General features: G+C 46.6%; 3 protein-coding genes across 3 annotated transcripts; all 3 read right to left on the bottom strand.

Moving 5' to 3' along the window:
- Window positions 1-4: 4 nt before the first annotated feature.
- On the bottom strand, window positions 5-3,947 carry p2rx7 (purinergic receptor P2X, ligand-gated ion channel, 7; the record flags this gene model as incomplete). The annotated part of the gene is made up of 13 exons (XM_019869450.1): window positions 3,662-3,947; window positions 3,138-3,285; window positions 2,746-2,817; window positions 2,586-2,658; window positions 2,412-2,508; window positions 2,082-2,162; window positions 1,869-2,004; window positions 1,335-1,471; window positions 1,182-1,272; window positions 1,044-1,109; window positions 530-634; window positions 339-446; window positions 5-97 (listed from the first exon to the last, which is right to left on the bottom strand). Coding segments are annotated over exons 1-13 (1,314 nt in total), but the record flags the coding sequence as incomplete, so codon positions are not given.
- A 384-nt stretch (window positions 3,948-4,331) lies between these two features.
- On the bottom strand, window positions 4,332-7,647 carry gstt1a (glutathione S-transferase theta 1a). Its single transcript, XM_019869436.1, has 5 exons — window positions 7,501-7,647; window positions 7,322-7,409; window positions 6,218-6,438; window positions 5,528-5,649; window positions 4,332-4,875 (listed from the first exon to the last, which is right to left on the bottom strand). The coding sequence occupies exons 1-5, from the start codon at window positions 7,604-7,606 to the stop codon at window positions 4,675-4,677; spliced, it is 738 nt and encodes a 245-aa protein (XP_019724995.1). The 5' UTR covers window positions 7,607-7,647; the 3' UTR covers window positions 4,332-4,674.
- Window positions 7,648-9,423: 1,776 nt separating this feature from the next.
- cfap157 (cilia and flagella associated protein 157) lies at window positions 9,424-13,201 on the bottom strand. Its single transcript, XM_019869519.1, has 6 exons — window positions 12,705-13,201; window positions 11,794-12,062; window positions 11,564-11,687; window positions 11,233-11,479; window positions 9,716-9,760; window positions 9,424-9,635 (listed from the first exon to the last, which is right to left on the bottom strand). Exons 1-5 carry the CDS (start codon window positions 12,785-12,787, stop codon window positions 9,758-9,760), a joined length of 726 nt encoding a protein of 241 aa, XP_019725078.1. The 5' UTR covers window positions 12,788-13,201; the 3' UTR covers window positions 9,424-9,635; window positions 9,716-9,757.
- Window positions 13,202-15,931: the final 2,730 nt, after the last annotated feature.

The raw sequence follows: 15,931 nt of genomic DNA, 5'->3' as shown, positions 1-15,931 counted from the left end.
TCGGAGGAGGACGGGAGCAAGGTTTGGAGAAGGTCGCCGGGAAGGACTGAGGCTCAGTTAGGAGGCAGAGGGTGGCCGTCATGTGACCCATGTCCTCCTGGTTGGACAAAGACGAGATGTTGGTTGCAAACGTGTTGATACGATGACGTGCTACCCAGTCGCTAACTGCCTTGTCTTGAGACCACACGATATCTGCTCCCAATGGCATTGATACCGGGTCCAAACAAGTTGATACCACGTCAGTATCACACAGGTTAGGAATGAAAATGCTGAGCTCAGACCTAAGTAAGCACGTTGACACTGCATGTGATAAATGATAAATGGAATTGGAATTTTACCCGTCGTGCCTGAACACCAATGCTCTTGGCGTCCTGCAGCCGTTGCTTATGAGACATTTTGACCAGACGGATGTCGTCCTCGTCCACGTACGACACACACAGGATGCACTGAAACGCACGCAAAGACACAAACGTGGTACGCAAACATGCCACTTGAAATGTGGGACATGATGACACAAAACACGTCAAACCTCCTTTTTGTCTGGGATGGACTCCACTTTCCTTTGAGAGTAGTTCTGTCCCTCCTCGGCCGCGTAGCAGCTTGTTCCGATCAGCCAGTCAAGCAGAACTGTCGTCTGCAAGGACACAGTTGGCGCATCAAACGATGAGCGCGTGGCTGCTCGCTTGACATGTCATACAAGGCATTCATCACAACAATTTTCACTTCTTTTGATGCAGCCCAACAACATATTGATAGTGAGTCATATCTGTTGTAACATGCGGTGGTGTGGAAACCAGGTGTGTGTACCAAGGGGCGGTATATTGATACCAGCTGGAACACACTGATGCCAAATAGAAACGTGTTGATACCTGTAAAATTCAGGCCTGAGTGCATTGATGCGAGGGGGAGTGTGTCGCTACAAAGTCATACCGGGGGTGAAGCGGTTGACCCCACGTTTGAGCTGGTCGTTAACATTGAAACCAATTGATACCGGGTGGGATTCATGTCGATATTGGGTGATGCTTTGTGTGAGGTGAGCTTACCAGAGCGTAGTAGGACAATGTAGAGCCGATGTAGATAATAAGTTGAATGAAGCTGAACTTTCCCGCCTGGAAGAACAATGTACCTTATCAAACCAAGGCAACGACAATATAAAACGTACAAGTAATAACAACCGTGACCTGTCCGAAGACCATGATGTCAAAGCGAATGCCAAAAGCTTTGTAAAGCGTCCTCTCCTCCACGCCATCCACCGTCTTGTACTTTGCAAACCTGACATTCATTTGACAAACATGAATCGTCACGGCCAGGAATGGTTGACCCTTGAATGGTACCTGAAGTTGAATCCGGGGGAGAGGGTCTTGTTGCTTTCTTTCTGGTCCAGGCGTCTGAAAGAGTAGGCGGGCAGGCAGCGTCTGGTCAGATGATCCAAGTCGCAGTCCCACTTGATCTGAATGCCTATCACGCCCCCCTGGGGACCCCAAGTGTGCAGGTCAGTTGGCAACACTCGTGTGTGACTTTGTTCGGACCAGCAACAAATGTGTTGCTATCAACATACACGGCGATACCAATTGATATCTGGTGCAAACATGATACCAGCAGTGACAATACCAGTCGGACGGGACAATACCAGTTGATACCCGGTTCACACTGTCGCCCCCAGATGATGGCTGGGGTGTCAGTTTGCCGGTACCAAATGATACCGGGTGTCGAGTGTCGATACCAGCAGTGGCAATGTCGATACAACATGTGCTCTGTTGATACGTGTCACACATCGATACCTGATGCTACTGCTGTGGAAGTGCACGCACGGTAATACTCGGCGTGACAATGTCAAAACGGAATGGTACCAGCGGTGCTGTTCGCACCTCCACCGCCATGGTTGAGAAGTTCTCCCCAGCCCGGTTGACGACGTCTCCGAGCATGAAGATCGGACACAAAGAGTCGTTAGCGTGCTGACATTTGCGCAGGTACGACTCGGTCATCTCAGGTAAGATGTTCCTCCTACCAGATAGACCACGACATACGTGATAGCGACAGATAAACCTGTTTGATCAAAAACGTGTGCGTTGGAATGTCACCTGATGAAGTTGAAGGCGGGAAAGCGGATGTTGTTCTTGATGAGCACTGTGAACTTCTCTGCGGATGCCAGTAGAGCAGGCCTGCATGCGCACACACATACATGCAGGCATCCACTACCATGACACATAACATTTAGCACAGTAGGCTAAAGGTTTCTACTGAGTCCTATTAGCATGCTAGCCCACATGTTTATTACTGGCCTACATGCTCACTACTGTGTCCACTTAGCATTCTCTATTGACCTGGCAAGCCTACATGGAGAGCAGCGCATTTCTCACTGTAGCATTCAGCAGTGCTATAGAAAAGATGGAGAAGCTGCCCACGCGGACCTTGGAGGCTTGTTTTTGGCTTCGACGGGACACCAGCCCACCACCTCACACGTTCGGGCCAACGCGTCAAACTTGACGCACGAGCCCGTCTGGATCCCTAGCGGAGGTCGCAAGGGGAGCGTTTGATGACGTCAACTTTTGATGATGTTACATGAAGAAGTAAAACCAAATTACCGTGACTGCGCTGGTCCCAGGCCCCTCGCTCGCAGTCGCTGTGATGTTGACACTGACGGCCACTTGAGGGAGGCTGAGAGACGAAATGTCAGCTTTGTTGTCATGACAGTGATGTGAAGATGAGTGGCCGAGACGACACGTCACTATGATGACGCGGTACCTCGGGGCAACGTCCTTGCTTCTGGTTCTTGGTCATGATGATGTTTGTAACCACAAAGAAAGAGTTTTTGTCCTGAGACGACAACAGAGAGTGTCTGTGTGTGTGTGAGAGAGAGAGGTTGCCACCACAAAGGTGGGAACAATGAAGTCTGTGTTCAAAGAGGTTACACAGAAGAGGCGCACATGAATTTGTTTGAAAAGGCCCCCCACAGCCAGTTTAACGTGGCAACATGAAATTTGGTCGGCATGTCTATCATGAGTAGTGCCGCAAAAAAAGTCTTGACATGCTCCAAAACACACACGAAGTGTGCTATTCACACTCATAATTAAACCTGGCCACAATTTAGAGTATGAAATGAACCCATCATACACAACGCATGTTTGTGCTCTGACCTGCAAGAAGCCGCTGTAGTCAGCCTCGTCCCAGATGACGGCCCCTTCGCCAGGTAGCTGCATGTGGGCCACACCCTTCACCTTGGCAGTCACGGAGCTGACCACCTGATCAAATTGTTGATACTTTCTGTTCCACAACATCACCAGGCTAACAACAAAAACAACAACACTTATTTTGGCAGTTAACCCGCAAGTGAGCATGATAGCATCCCTCTATCCATTTAGCATGCCAGCCTTTATGTTCACACACACACACACACACCAGCATACAAACTTGAAATATGTAAATTGGGAAACATTCATTATCCACTTTATGGGGTCAAAAAGCTATCCTAATTGACTTGCAAATAAAATACATTAAAAAAAAAACTTTGACAGTGTTGGTGCCAACCAAATCGTCGAAATTTCAAAACAAATATTTTTTCAAAAGCTGCTGTTAAAAAGGACAATATGAATGATGATAACAGAAAATAATTTAAAATAGTACGAATAAAAAGACTTGAAAGAGTACAGTGGGACGTCACCATATGAAAAGCAGCACCGTTGCGTTCAGGGTCCACTTGAGCGAGCCCAGCCGGACGCTGTGGATGCGGACGAGTTTGGTGGTCTCGTAGCTGCAAAGCGCGACCATCTTGCAGCTGCCGACCAAATTTCTTTGACCAAAACCATGAAACAGTCGCCTGTGTTGTTCTCACGTGCCCAGGTCACGTGGCCTCATTTGGTTGAAAAACCGCAGCTGTGAAAAGTTGGTTTGGAAAAAAATGTTTTTTTTTTCTTTTTTATATGACGTAAACATGAGGGGTTTTGAAATAGTTTTGTGAACTGTTTTAATGTTTGCTATCGTGAAAACAAAAATACACGAAAAGTCAAAAAAAGAAGAAAGAATGAAATGGTCAAGTGAAAACAGTGGCACCTAGAGGTTTTGAGATGTAATTACTGGCCGTGTCATCTGCTGTATTTAAATATGGATATAAACTGCTGTGCTGTATAAGTGTTCCCTTTATTTTTGGGATCCCCCGCCAAAAAAAAAACAATAAAACACTAAGCACAGATTCTTCTCCTTTGCCGAATGTCATGACCAAAAAACGCTGAAAACAATCCACATCGTGTCTACACTACGTAACAACTAACAGATGATTAAAAAATATTGAAAACAAAGATCATTCGTGAGGTATAACAACCGGCTTTGACAAATATTATTTTAGATTTATTTATTATATCGTAAGCCTAATAGCGTAATTACCCCATTTTGGAATGCTTTTGGAAAAAAGAAATATCATATAAAAATGAATTAAACCAGAAGAATCCAGATGCTGTACCGTGGCCTGGATGACACAGACATAGAAAAAACACAAAATTCAATTTTTATACATAAAAAAAAAAAACAACAACAACAAAAACCGATCAGGGTAACAATTAACAGAAACCTGTTACATGTTGAAGTTTTGTATACAGCGCACAGCCAAAACTGTGCCATCTAACTGTATGATCATCATAAGTCTTTCAAAAATAGTTTGTTTCTTTATTATTTTGACATTCACAAGAAAGTTTTCTTGAATTTGTCCTTGAAGATTTGGGGCAGTCCTGCCTCACGCAGCGACTGAGGCACGCCGCCGCTCGTCATGATGGCGGCATTGGCCTCATCGAAGAGTGCAACGCCAACCTCCTTCTTCACACGCTCGCACCACGCAGACAGCTTGGGACGCCCTGAGAACACGTCCACGCCACTGCTCACTGGCTAAACACAACACAAAATATCAAATAATAAGACTATGATAACAACGACAAACAGAAAACCATGAGATGGAACAACAGAAAAATCTATTTCCACTGGAAACCTCGTTTGCTATTTAGAAAGTTAGGTAGCCAGATTATTGCTCAAGTTCGTGAGCAAGTTGCCTAGTCACCCAGTTCGGTAGCTAGTCAGATACATATTTAGTGAGCTAATTTGTACATTCGGTCAATTAGCTAGCCAATTAGTTAGCCAGTTGGTGAGCTAGCCAATAAGTGTTATTCATTTAGTTAGTGTGTACACTTATGTCACATAGCTAATTAGTGACAAAATCAGTCAGGTCGAGGGGTAGCCCTCGTGCCATTAGTTAGTTAGTTAGCTAAAGAAAAAAATATTTTGTGTCAGCCTGCGCTAGCCAATAAGTGTTATTCATTTAGTTAGTGTGTTCACTTATGTCACATAGCTAATTAGTGACAAAGTCAGTCAGGTCGAGGGGTAGCCCTCGTGCCATTCGTTAGTTAGTTAGCTAAAGAAAACATATTTTGTGTCAGCCTGTTTCCTCTGGGTGCCAGGGCTGGCCCACCACATCCAGCAGATGGATCTGTCATGGCAAAAGCCGACTGCATGTGTCAGTTGTTCGGTATTGTGGCTCCGTCACCTGCATGATCTCAGCCACGGCCACCAGGTCAGCCAACGAGATGGAGGCGCCACACAGGAACAACTTTTCACCCAGGAAATACTTGTCCAGCACGTCCACAGTCTGGCTCAGTTCCTCCACGACTCGCGCGCGCGCGCGCGCACACACACACACACACACACACACACACACACACACACACTTTGGACTGTATGGATTTTTTTTGTGCAGTAGTAGGTGTGTTTATTTCTCTTGTGCAAGATCGCGGTTATCGTGAATAACTGTTGGGACACTTTACACATGATTGTGCGTGCAGTGGATTTGCCGGGACTTTGACCAAAAAAAAAAATTGACCCCCTCCAAAAAAAAAAAAAAAAAAACCCACAACAAATTTAAACGAACTAGCTGGTTTTCTAAATGACTTGAGTACATACCTAACCCGCTAACTAACCAACTGACCGATTCATTTGCCATCTTAGCTAAGTGACGTCAGTAATAGACTAAATAGATAGCTAACTGATTACATTAATAAGTAGTTTTATTTTTGTTAGCGACCTACCGAAGTAACTAGTCAACAAAGCACATAGCTATCTAAGCTAGCAAACAAGCTAACTACCGCTAACAACAATTTTAGTGCGCCTTAGTGAGGACCCGCCTCCATGTTTTTGTTGTGTGTACGTCTTTATTGACATGAATTACAGGAAGTGGTTCATACCCGTACATATAAAGCGGAGGTAGAAAGAGAAGTGTTAAACGGGTAGTGGCGGCGCCCTACCTTGAGCAGGAAAACCTTTGACCCGTGGGCTCGCAGGTTCATCTGCTGCCAGGACAAATACTCATTGACCCGCGCCCGCTGCCGCAGATCAGCCGGATACCAGTGGTCAGGAAGGCGGGATGCGTGCTTCTCAGCCAAGTACTGAAGGATGGCCACACTGGAAAAAGCAACATGAGCTACTTTCACACAACTTCCCGATCAGCGCATTGAGGTCCAAGGCGGGTGGCGGTGGTAGCGCGGCGGTGGCTCCGAATTTAAACATTGTATATTTTCTTTGAGAAGCGGGCCTCTTAGACTATCTCGAAAGTGGGGAAATTCTCAGGCTCACCTTGTCGCCATCATTGCATGTGGGTACCTTTCACAAAATGATGAACAGGTGACTTGAATTAATCGTCTGAAAGAGGGCTCACGTCCGACGCAAATCTTCACACCCGCGTTTTTGGCTCTCTGCTTTCTCCTTTCCCGCGTCACCTTTCACACTCTCACTGCTGTTTCGCCCCCTCCCCAAAAAACCCAGCAAATTGCTTTAAGCCGTCGATTTCTTGCCGGCACTTTGCACTCGGAAGGATGACAAAATGGGACTTGGATATAAGCAGTGTGAAAAGTGTCAATTTCGTCTCACACAGCTTTTCAGGCCAGTGTGAAAGGGTCTTGTTGGCTGTTGAATCTTCACACACCCCGTTGGGGTTGGCCACCCATTTTGGCTCTATGCCTTGTACGCAGCGTTTAAGGGCAGTGTGAAAGGGTCACACCCCTTTTCTGGTTTTCCACTACTCGCATTCACATAATCACCACTGTGAATCATTGTCCCCACATTCATTGTCGGTACCTTTCACGCCGCCTCGAGAGTGGTGTGAAAGCGTCTAATCTCGGCTGTTAATCTTCACACGGCGTACTGGTTGTCTCCTCTTCCCTTTCACATGGTCACCCCTTAGATGCCGATGAAAGCATTTTTGGATCGTAGTCCCGCCCACCCCCATTCTGTGCCCAGTACCTTTCAAACTGAGAAAACGTGCGCTTATTCCAAAGTTCGCTTTTACCTCTCCGTCAGGACAAAGTCGCCGTCCTTCATGACCGGAACTTTCCGTACCGGGCTGATCTTCCCAAACTCTTCGCCATACTGCTCCCCTTGCATGCACACACACACACAGCAAAACAGTTCTTTGCATGGCCGGTGACTTTACGCCAAGTCAACATGTGCGTCTGTGCGCGTGTCTACCTTTGGCCAGGTCGACCAGCTTGAAGTCGAAGGGAATCGCGTTCAGCTTGGCGAACATGAACACGGAGCGGCACGGCTGCGAGCGAAGATCCAGATACAACTCCATCTTGACTGACTTGACAGCACGGGCGCTGTCCGCGTGTTGTTTTTGTGGCGCAAGTGAGGCACGCCCCTTGTCAAGGCCCCAGTTTCGCCCACCCCCCCTTTCCGGAGGCGGAAACGGGGCAAAGGTTTCATCAGGGTGAAGTCTACATCGTCCCAAAGCCTTTTTTTCTTCTTGGCGGCGATTGAACGCAGGTCACTTTCAAAAAGCTGCTGACCTTTCCAGATGAAACATACTCGCTGCATAATCCATCATATGAGCTACATTGCCTACCATATACGCACTGCTACACATCACCTTACATGAGAAACTTGATCCTTTGCGGGTGAACTTAGTTTGACTTCGTTTAAACCTTTGGACGCAATGTGGCAAGTCGGGCGGCCAAAGTCATGTGACATACACTTGAAAACAACCACCGCTGTATACAAAGTGCTGTACGTGGAGCAAATATCATATATAAAACAATAAATGCAGAACAAAGACAGTCGAAAGCCCCAAAACAGTCAAACTAAGATCAAGTCTGAGTCATGCCGAGTCAAAATCCAAAGAATACAAATCGGTTTTGCGATGAATTTGAAAGCTGGGCATCGAGGGGGCTTGCCGAATGTTCAGTGGGAGGTCATTCCAAAGAGGGGGAGCGGCAACGGAAAAGCCTCCGTCCCCTCTCAGGTTATGTGGCGCATGTTTATGTGGGAAATGGATATGGAAGTCGTGACCTGTTAAGTCACGTGACCTATTTCTCATCAGAATTTCTGCAACGTACGGGACAGGTATCAAACTCAAGGCCCCGGGGGCCAGATGCGGACTGCTGCCTCATTTTATATATAGAGAGAGAAAGGCTAGCATCATTTCAGTGTTTGCAGCTACCAGTGGTGTCTTTTCTCGGGGAAACCAGGTCAAAGTGGCTCTTTTGAGTGTCAAATGTTGCCGAGCCCTGCTCGAAAGAAATGAGAACAGTGTGACCTGTGTGGTTTTTCCGGCTATCTAATGCTCAAAACACACACTTCTCATTCCACACACTTTTTTTTATGGACCATACCTTCCATCAAAATGACACCTTCCACTTTCAGAGACATGTTTTTGCACATTTTCAAGCTCGAAAAGTCTCACTCAGCAGGCGGAGCACTGACATGTGTTTCCAGTTAACAACCGTGTTGTGAAAACCCCCCTGGAGACATTGATCAGATTGCTTGCACTCAGTCCGTACGTGCGTGCGCACGCAAGAGTGCAAAAGAGGAAAAGGAGGACGGACGTGCCGTTTGTGGAGGAAATACTTGTGATTCTCCAGGGAGTCAAACACGGACAGGTCACGACGTTGCGTTTCAGAGAGCGCCAGGCCGCCTTCTGAAACCTGCCATTGGTTGTCCATGAAGGTGGGCTTCTCGAGCATTTGGTCAAAATGTGAAGCGCCACGAATGATGCGTTGGGTGTCATTTGGTGCCGTTTGGCTCATTTAGCGTCTCAGCTCGTGACATGTAAGGCAATTTGTGTCGTGTTGCCCTATTTTATTTTGACTTTTTGGGAACGGCGTAAATCTACCGAGGCGGGTGGCGTAACTCGAGAGGTGGGCTGGACCGAGTTTGGTCGGCCGGCGGATCTAACAGTGGGCGGACTGCGCCGATGTGGCCCCCGTTTAGTCACCCGCCAGTCAAAGCAGCTCCATTTTCTGTTACGTAGTCTTATCTGGTGTGGTTTGTCATCTTACTTGACGTAGCGTCATGTCGTGACGTACTTTGACAATTCATTTTGCGGATTATTGTGGAATTTGTCATCGGGTCTTGTATATATAGGTTTGCGCCTTAGTTTCTGCGATTTTTTTTAAACATATGCTGCACGATAGTTTTGTAGTTTGGATGAACTCCTGTATTTTGACAGTTTCTGTGCTTTTATCATCGATTACGTCGTTTTTCCACGCCAGTTTATGAGGTCGTTTCATGACAATTTTGTCATTTGTCAGGGACAGTGACACAGAAGAGTCGGAGGACGGTGAGAAAACACGTGCGTAGTTCTTTCCCAGCGTTGTCTTGATGGCGGCCGCCGTGAACGTGACATGTCGCGTCGTCACGCTTCCTGGTTCGATGGGCGTTGGTGTTGTTCCGGCAGGTTTGCGGCTTCATTTTAGGAGTTCAGAAGGAGAACGTACGAGCTGATCGATCACTGTGAAGAAGAACAACGACGTGACATGAAAAAGGATATCCACACAAATAGGCCAAAAAACAAAACAGTGCTAGTTTTCAGTTGCAAGGCACGAAGTCCTTGTCCTGAGAGAAGCTTCGAGTCTCAAGTGAAGAAGGTACGAGCCCCCCCCAGCCAAGGTTTCAAAAGATTCTCATTCTGAGAAAGTCCGGTCCCGAGTAAAGGGTCTCGTCCCCAGCTATGGTTGTAGTCCAGAAAGAAGGTTCCAGTCCCGAGAAGGCATCAGTCCTAAGAGAACGGTCTCGTCCCCATCGAAAATTGTCATCACAAGATATGGGTCTACTCTCAAGAGAAGCCGTGAGTCCCAAAACCACACTCTCATCCCCAAAGAAGCTTCCACTCCGAAGAGACACTTCTGGCCTCAAAAAACGGTTCTCGACCCAAGAGAATGGAGAGACCGGGAGAAGGTGCTCATCCTGAGAGAACAGTCCAGTCCTGAGAGAAGTTTATCGACCCACGATCATGTTCTTATTCCAAGATTTCAGTCTCTAAAGCTGCTTCTAGGCAAAAGATAAGGTTTGAGGCCCAAGTGAAATTGTAGTCCAAAGTAAAAAGCTGTAACCCTGGAGGAAGGTTCTCATCAGAAAGAAGTTTCCAGTCCCTGGAAAAGCTTCCAGTCACAAGGTACGGTCGTAGTCCCGGGAAGTTGTCGTCTTGAGAGAAGATTTCAAGAAGGTTCAAGTCCTGATAAACGGTTCTCACTTCAAATACAGATTCCGGTCCCAAGAGAAGCTTCCAGTCCTGAAAGGGCTCTCGTCCCGAATGAAGGTTCTACTTACCAAGGCAAACCTCTAGTCTCGACAGAAGGTTGTAGCCCCAAGTGAAGGTTTTAGTCTCAAGAGAAGGTACTTGTTACCGGACAGGGTTCTGAGAGGAAGTTCTCATCCCAAGAGAAGGATCGAGAACCAAACAAAGGGCTGGAGTCTCAAGAGAATGTTCTAGCCTTGAAAGAAGGTACTGGTCACCTGAGAAAGTTTCAGTCCAGGAGTCCAGGGAAAAGGTTTTGGTCATGATAGGTTTTCATGCCAAATATAGATTCCAGTCCAAAGAGAAGCTTTCGGTCCCCAGTGAAGGTTCCAGTCACGGGAAAGGATTCTCATTGGGAGAACTCCCGACAGAAGGTTGTAGAGCCATATGAAGGCACGAGTCACCAGCCAAGGCTTTAGTTCAGAGGACATTGTAGTCCCGATAGAAGGTTCTTGCCCAAAGAAGTGATAGTAGTCCTGAGAGAAGCGGCAAGGTTCTAGGTCTAAAGCCCGTATCCGACTGCGAGTGGGTTCGTTCAAGTTCGTGAGCGTTTGCCAAGCCCTCTCCAAACTTTCCGGCACCTTCACGAAGACTCGCAAAGGTTCGCTCGACTCGCAGTGAGATTACAGGATCTAGAGAAGGCCTGAGTGGCCACAGGGTACACATGTGCACGTGTATGTCCTGACCTTCCTGCGGATGAGCTTGCGTCTGGGCTTCTTGACAAGCTCTTCCTGGAGGCGGCTGACCTCGCAGTAGAGCTCCAGCTCTCGCTTCTGCATCACGTCCTTCTCCTGCCACAGGGTCATGTTTTCTCCCAGCATGTTTTGCAGCTGATGCATCTTCTCGCTGTTCTGCTCCCGCTCTTGCTGCAGCACCTTGCCCATCTTGTCCTCAAACACCACCTCCATGTTCCTCATGGTCTCGGCGATCATGCTGCCAGGACAACACAGGTTCACACTCCACCCTGGCGACGCAGGAAGCTCGAGGGAGGAAGGGGTGGAAGGAAGGAGTGCTTACTTGGTCTTGTCTCGCTCCGCTTCCTCCTTGAGGCGGCGGACGGTGGCCTCCTGGTCCTGCTTCTGCTTCACCAGCTTCTCCTCCAGAGCCACCAGCTGCCCAGCCTGAGCCTCCAACTTGCCCACTGACAAGAAGGACGCAAAGATACACAACATGTCACTTGGACAAGACTCTGCAGTTTGGACGTCAGTGGCGTGGTTGGTGGTGAGTCGGTCTCATGGCGTTCTGACCTTGCGTGCTGATTTCCCCGTTGAGCTCCTGTATGTGTGCCTCCAGCTGCGCCACCGTGGCCTCCAGCTGCTCCATGCTCTCCTTTTGCCTCTCCGCCGCCTCCTGCTGGCTCTCCACCTGCTCCATCAGCATCTCCACCTTCTTGTCCTTGGCATCCAGCGAGCGTTTCAGGTAGCGCGTCACGTCTGCCTTGTCCTTGCGTAGCACCCGCTGCTCGTACAGCAGGTCCTGCACCTGGTTCTCCAGCTCTTCACATTTGTTCTGACAACTGGCAGAAAAGAACATGTCAACGCTGCACGCTAACTACCAAATGTACGTCAATGGTTCTGCAACACATGAGCAACGCAGATTATGGTCTACTTCAAGGACGGTCTCCCGAACCACGGCGGTCACTTTGTAAATTGGAACGCTTGTGTACTTGTTCAATTCACGCCCCGGACTGCCACCTTTTTCCGTCACAGCATTTTGGGATCATTTCCTTGTCAAGCCTTTACAAGTATCCCACTGATGCATCTTTGGTTCAAGCGAGTGAACAAGAACCTCCGTTATTCCGCGAGGGATGCATTTTCTGACATGTTACGACCTAAACCAGTGACTGAATCATAATCCATATTTGTTTGTGTGTGTGTTTCTCCACTGTTAAATCGAAACGAGGGAAGTATTTTTCTCAACTCCAATTCATTTACTTAGAAGAAAAAAAAATCAACAGATGAATTGATTATTAAAACTTATTACTTGCAGACCACCTTCTAGAAGCGTCTTCTGGATTTGTTATTTACATTTAACAACCTTTCAAGCCCAAATAGAAGCTACAATGCTGAACTTAAGTTAGGTTTTTTTGGAAAACGCCCCACAGAAAAGCTCACAGGCTACCCTGCAAACTAGCATTGTTGTCTATGAATGATCTTACTTCTCCAGCTGCTCCTCCAAATATCGTATTTGTGTGAGAAACAACTTGTCCCCGTCCAAAAGCTCGGTGATTTCGGCCGCCATGGTTAATAGTTTATTGAGTTTTTTTATTTAATTTCCTTTCAATTGATTATTGTCTGAAATGAAAACTCAGGATGTGACAAGCAGGCAGAGGAGCTGAGCGGTGCTGCCTTTTGGCACCTCTCGAAAAACCTCAACTTTGACCAGACATTCGGCTCATACGCATGGTTAAATCAAATTCTAATGCCGCCCCCCACCCCCACCCCCCGCGTCGGACCGGAACGTCGCGTCACTGCTTTAAACAAGAGACGAGACGTCACAGTCAGAGGAGTTCTCCTTTGTCAACGTGGTTTGTTTGCACTGGTGCTAACGGCCACTAGATGGCGTTCTCGCTCTTCTCGATGGCTTCGTAAGGGGGTTGTTTAAGACCGGAAGTTCCTGATTGCGGAGGAGCCGAGAAAAGGGCGGAAAGTCGGTGTAAGTCACACACGGAATTAATCATTATTAACTTGACAAATAGAACATACTTTATTGGCTACAATCTAATCTTATACCGTCGATTATTCTCGAGCACAAATCAAGTCAAATGTTGTAAAGCTATTCACAGTTATCGTGTGGATCATATCAGTAACTGGCAGTCTCGTCAGCCATTTTTTCCCCCTGAGAGTCACGACAACATGAAATGTGTGCGTAACTTATTTACCCATCCCTGTGTTTATTCATGTTTTTAGTTAGCGATGTTTTCATACATGCTCAAAGCTGGTGACAACATGGTCATGGAAAGACCACGAATGAATCTGGATTTTTGATAGCATTCTTATGAGTGAACCCAAATCCCTGCAGATGATGGTGTTGCATCGTTTTGGCTTTGAGATCGGCACCGTTTTTGCGTACAATATACATTTTAGGTGCCGAGCCGATTATAAGGGAGAGAAGTGCTAACTAACAGGCTGGCAGTTGTGTCAGTTGAGGTACCCACACACACGAACAGAGTATATTTGTAGTATAAACATTAAGTGTTACCATTACTTCAGTTTAGCAGGGGACCTTCTCCGCCTCTTCTTGCTGTGAATTACACAGCATGTCTTCCTGTAGATCTACTCACTCGAAATCTGAACTTGCCTTTCTGCTGTAAAAACCCATATAAATAAAAAAAATAATAATAAATGCTACAATATACGCAAAGAACCTTGCTATAGTTTAATGACTGTCCCGCTTTTCTTGGTTCTGTGTGAAAGACCTCGGCGAATCAAGAGCGGCTCTTCTTACGTCGCTCAGATTTTCAAGATAGCCTGCAGAAAAGCCCCGTCGATGACCGCGGCGTGACCATCAGGAAGTACGCGACGTTCCTTTGATGTCTCGAATAAAAAAAAAAAAAAAAACCTACGCTGACATCAACAAAAAAAAAACTTCTGATGCTTCCTGAAGATAGGAAGCATAATTCTGCTGCTGCCGTAATTGAGCTCATAGGACATAGGAATAGATTACCACATCGCATAATCAGCGGACACGTGACCTTTGGCGACCTTCCGTTGTGCTTCAGGACCACCCACAAACACCAGCAAACCTTTGATTGGAGTTTTGAGTTTTATGGCGAGACATCACACTGATGCCGTGTTTCCACCGGCGTCGATGGAACTCTTCATAACTTCCATCTGTTGAGTGTAGGTGGTTCAAATTTGGCAGCAATTGGACAAAATATTGAGAAGTCGTCCCAATTTCAATCGCCCCGGTCAAAATAACTGAAATGTTCACGTCAAAGAGTGGCACACTCACTGTCTTTGTCAGGATGGCTTTTATTCACACTCGCCCGCTGGAGGCTAACATTAGCATCTTGTCTCCGCCAATGTTTGTCTTCCGGCCTTCCTGCTCCAAAATCCTTGAACGTCCGCCACAGTTGAGGTTGTACACCTCAAAGATAATGTCGACATTACAAATAAAAGCAGCTGAAGCAACTTTATTTATTTATTTTTTTGCCAGTTGTATGACGTCATGATGTTATCATTGACGTGATTGTATTGCCATCCCGGAGCAGATGCGGGCGTGAAGCGTTTGTGCGGGCCTCCGATGTAAGATAAGTTGCTCCTTTATTCAGCCCGCAATGGAAACATGAACAAAATATGTCGGCCACCATTTAAAAACAAAAACACAAAAAATGGGAAGAAAGAAAAATGGCAGGATTGAGCATTAGCCATTTGGCGCTTCTTTCTCATCGCCCTCAAAGTGAACTCGGCGTCATTTCAAATCCTTTTTACAACATTTGCTGCAATCATAAATGCAGTCAAGGTTTTGTTTGTGCTGATGCATACAACTGCGCCCTGTTATCCTGATACGATTGTTTTATTACTACTTCATTACTATGCCAGTCAGAAGCTCCGTGTACGTTTTTTTTTCCTCCGCAATGTCAGTGTTTTTGGCCACCCCGATTTTAATGCAAATGAGGGACACCGCGTGGATTGACTGGGAAACGTGTACTTCCGTGTTAGGTTGATTGTTTTTAGTGATCATACATTTGCATATTATTAATGATAAATTGATGATGTTTGCGATGAAGAACGCTTATGCTTTTAATCGAAATATAATGCTTTTAATCATTATATACTCACATTTATCATCAAGAATGCTGAGTGCACTGTGTGGCAGTTGAGGGACGCAACCACCTTTTCCGAGGAAGTGGTTGGGAACAGATAAGTATTAAGACTAAACAGGAGCAAGGTCAGACGTGGACGCAACTGTCAACACCAGCTGCAACTTGGGTGTTTTGGTCATGATTGCACACATGTACGTCGTTTTCACTCACATACACACACACATAGACAAACAAGTTCAGTGTGTCTTCAACAGCCCTCATCCTTTAGGTTGGACACACCCATTTATTAGATTGCCAATAAATGAGAATGCGAGCGGGGAGATCTTTGGGTGATGTGCAGAGAACTGAAACCAACGCTTTCCCCCTGGTACCAGAATTGAGTCTCCTGTCTCCTCCTCGTGTTTTATGTCTGAAGGTCAAATTGATGGACCTGACGGCGTCCCACAGCTGCGCAAAACGCCCCATTCAACCCAATCCTACCGGTGCAAAGTTGAGCAAAATACCAAAAGGTTTTTTTTTCTTTTTTTAATCCGTCTATGATAGACACCAAGGGCGCTTTTTTCATGCTAATTTCAAGACAAACTGGTTTCGGGAAGCACTGTCGGCCATGCGTTTTT

This window comes from Hippocampus comes, unplaced genomic scaffold (genome assembly GCF_001891065.2).
Source record: "Hippocampus comes isolate QL1 unplaced genomic scaffold, H_comes_QL1_v1.1 scaffold679, whole genome shotgun sequence".
NCBI classification, from domain to species: Eukaryota; Metazoa; Chordata; class Actinopteri; order Syngnathiformes; family Syngnathidae; genus Hippocampus; species Hippocampus comes.
Note: the sequence above shows the minus strand (reverse complement) of the source record. Positions and strands in the feature narration are given on the sequence as shown.

What these genes read in the sequence shown, in the direction of transcription:
- cfap157 (XM_019869519.1), bottom strand. Translation starts at nt 12,787, where the DNA reads ATGGCGGCCGAAATCACCGAGCTTTTGGACGGGGACAAGTTGTTTCTC. An exon ending in CGGGGAAATCAGCACGCAAG is followed by an intron (nt 11,688 to 11,793) that starts GTCAGAACGCCA and finishes CCTTCTTGTCAG; the next exon opens with TGGGCAAGTTGGAGGCTCAG. An exon ending in GCGGAGCGAGACAAGACCAA is followed by an intron (nt 11,480 to 11,563) that starts GTAAGCACTCCT and finishes TTGTCCTGGCAG; the next exon opens with CATGATCGCCGAGACCATGA.
- gstt1a (XM_019869436.1), bottom strand. Translation starts at nt 7,606, where the DNA reads ATGGAGTTGTATCTGGATCTTCGCTCGCAGCCGTGCCGCTCCGTGTTC. An exon ending in CGCTTTATATGTACGGGTAT is followed by an intron (nt 5,650 to 6,217) that starts GAACCACTTCCT and finishes CGCGCGCGCGAG; the next exon opens with TCGTGGAGGAACTGAGCCAG. An exon ending in CCGTGGCTGAGATCATGCAG is followed by an intron (nt 4,876 to 5,527) that starts GTGACGGAGCCA and finishes TGTTGTGTTTAG; the next exon opens with CCAGTGAGCAGTGGCGTGGA.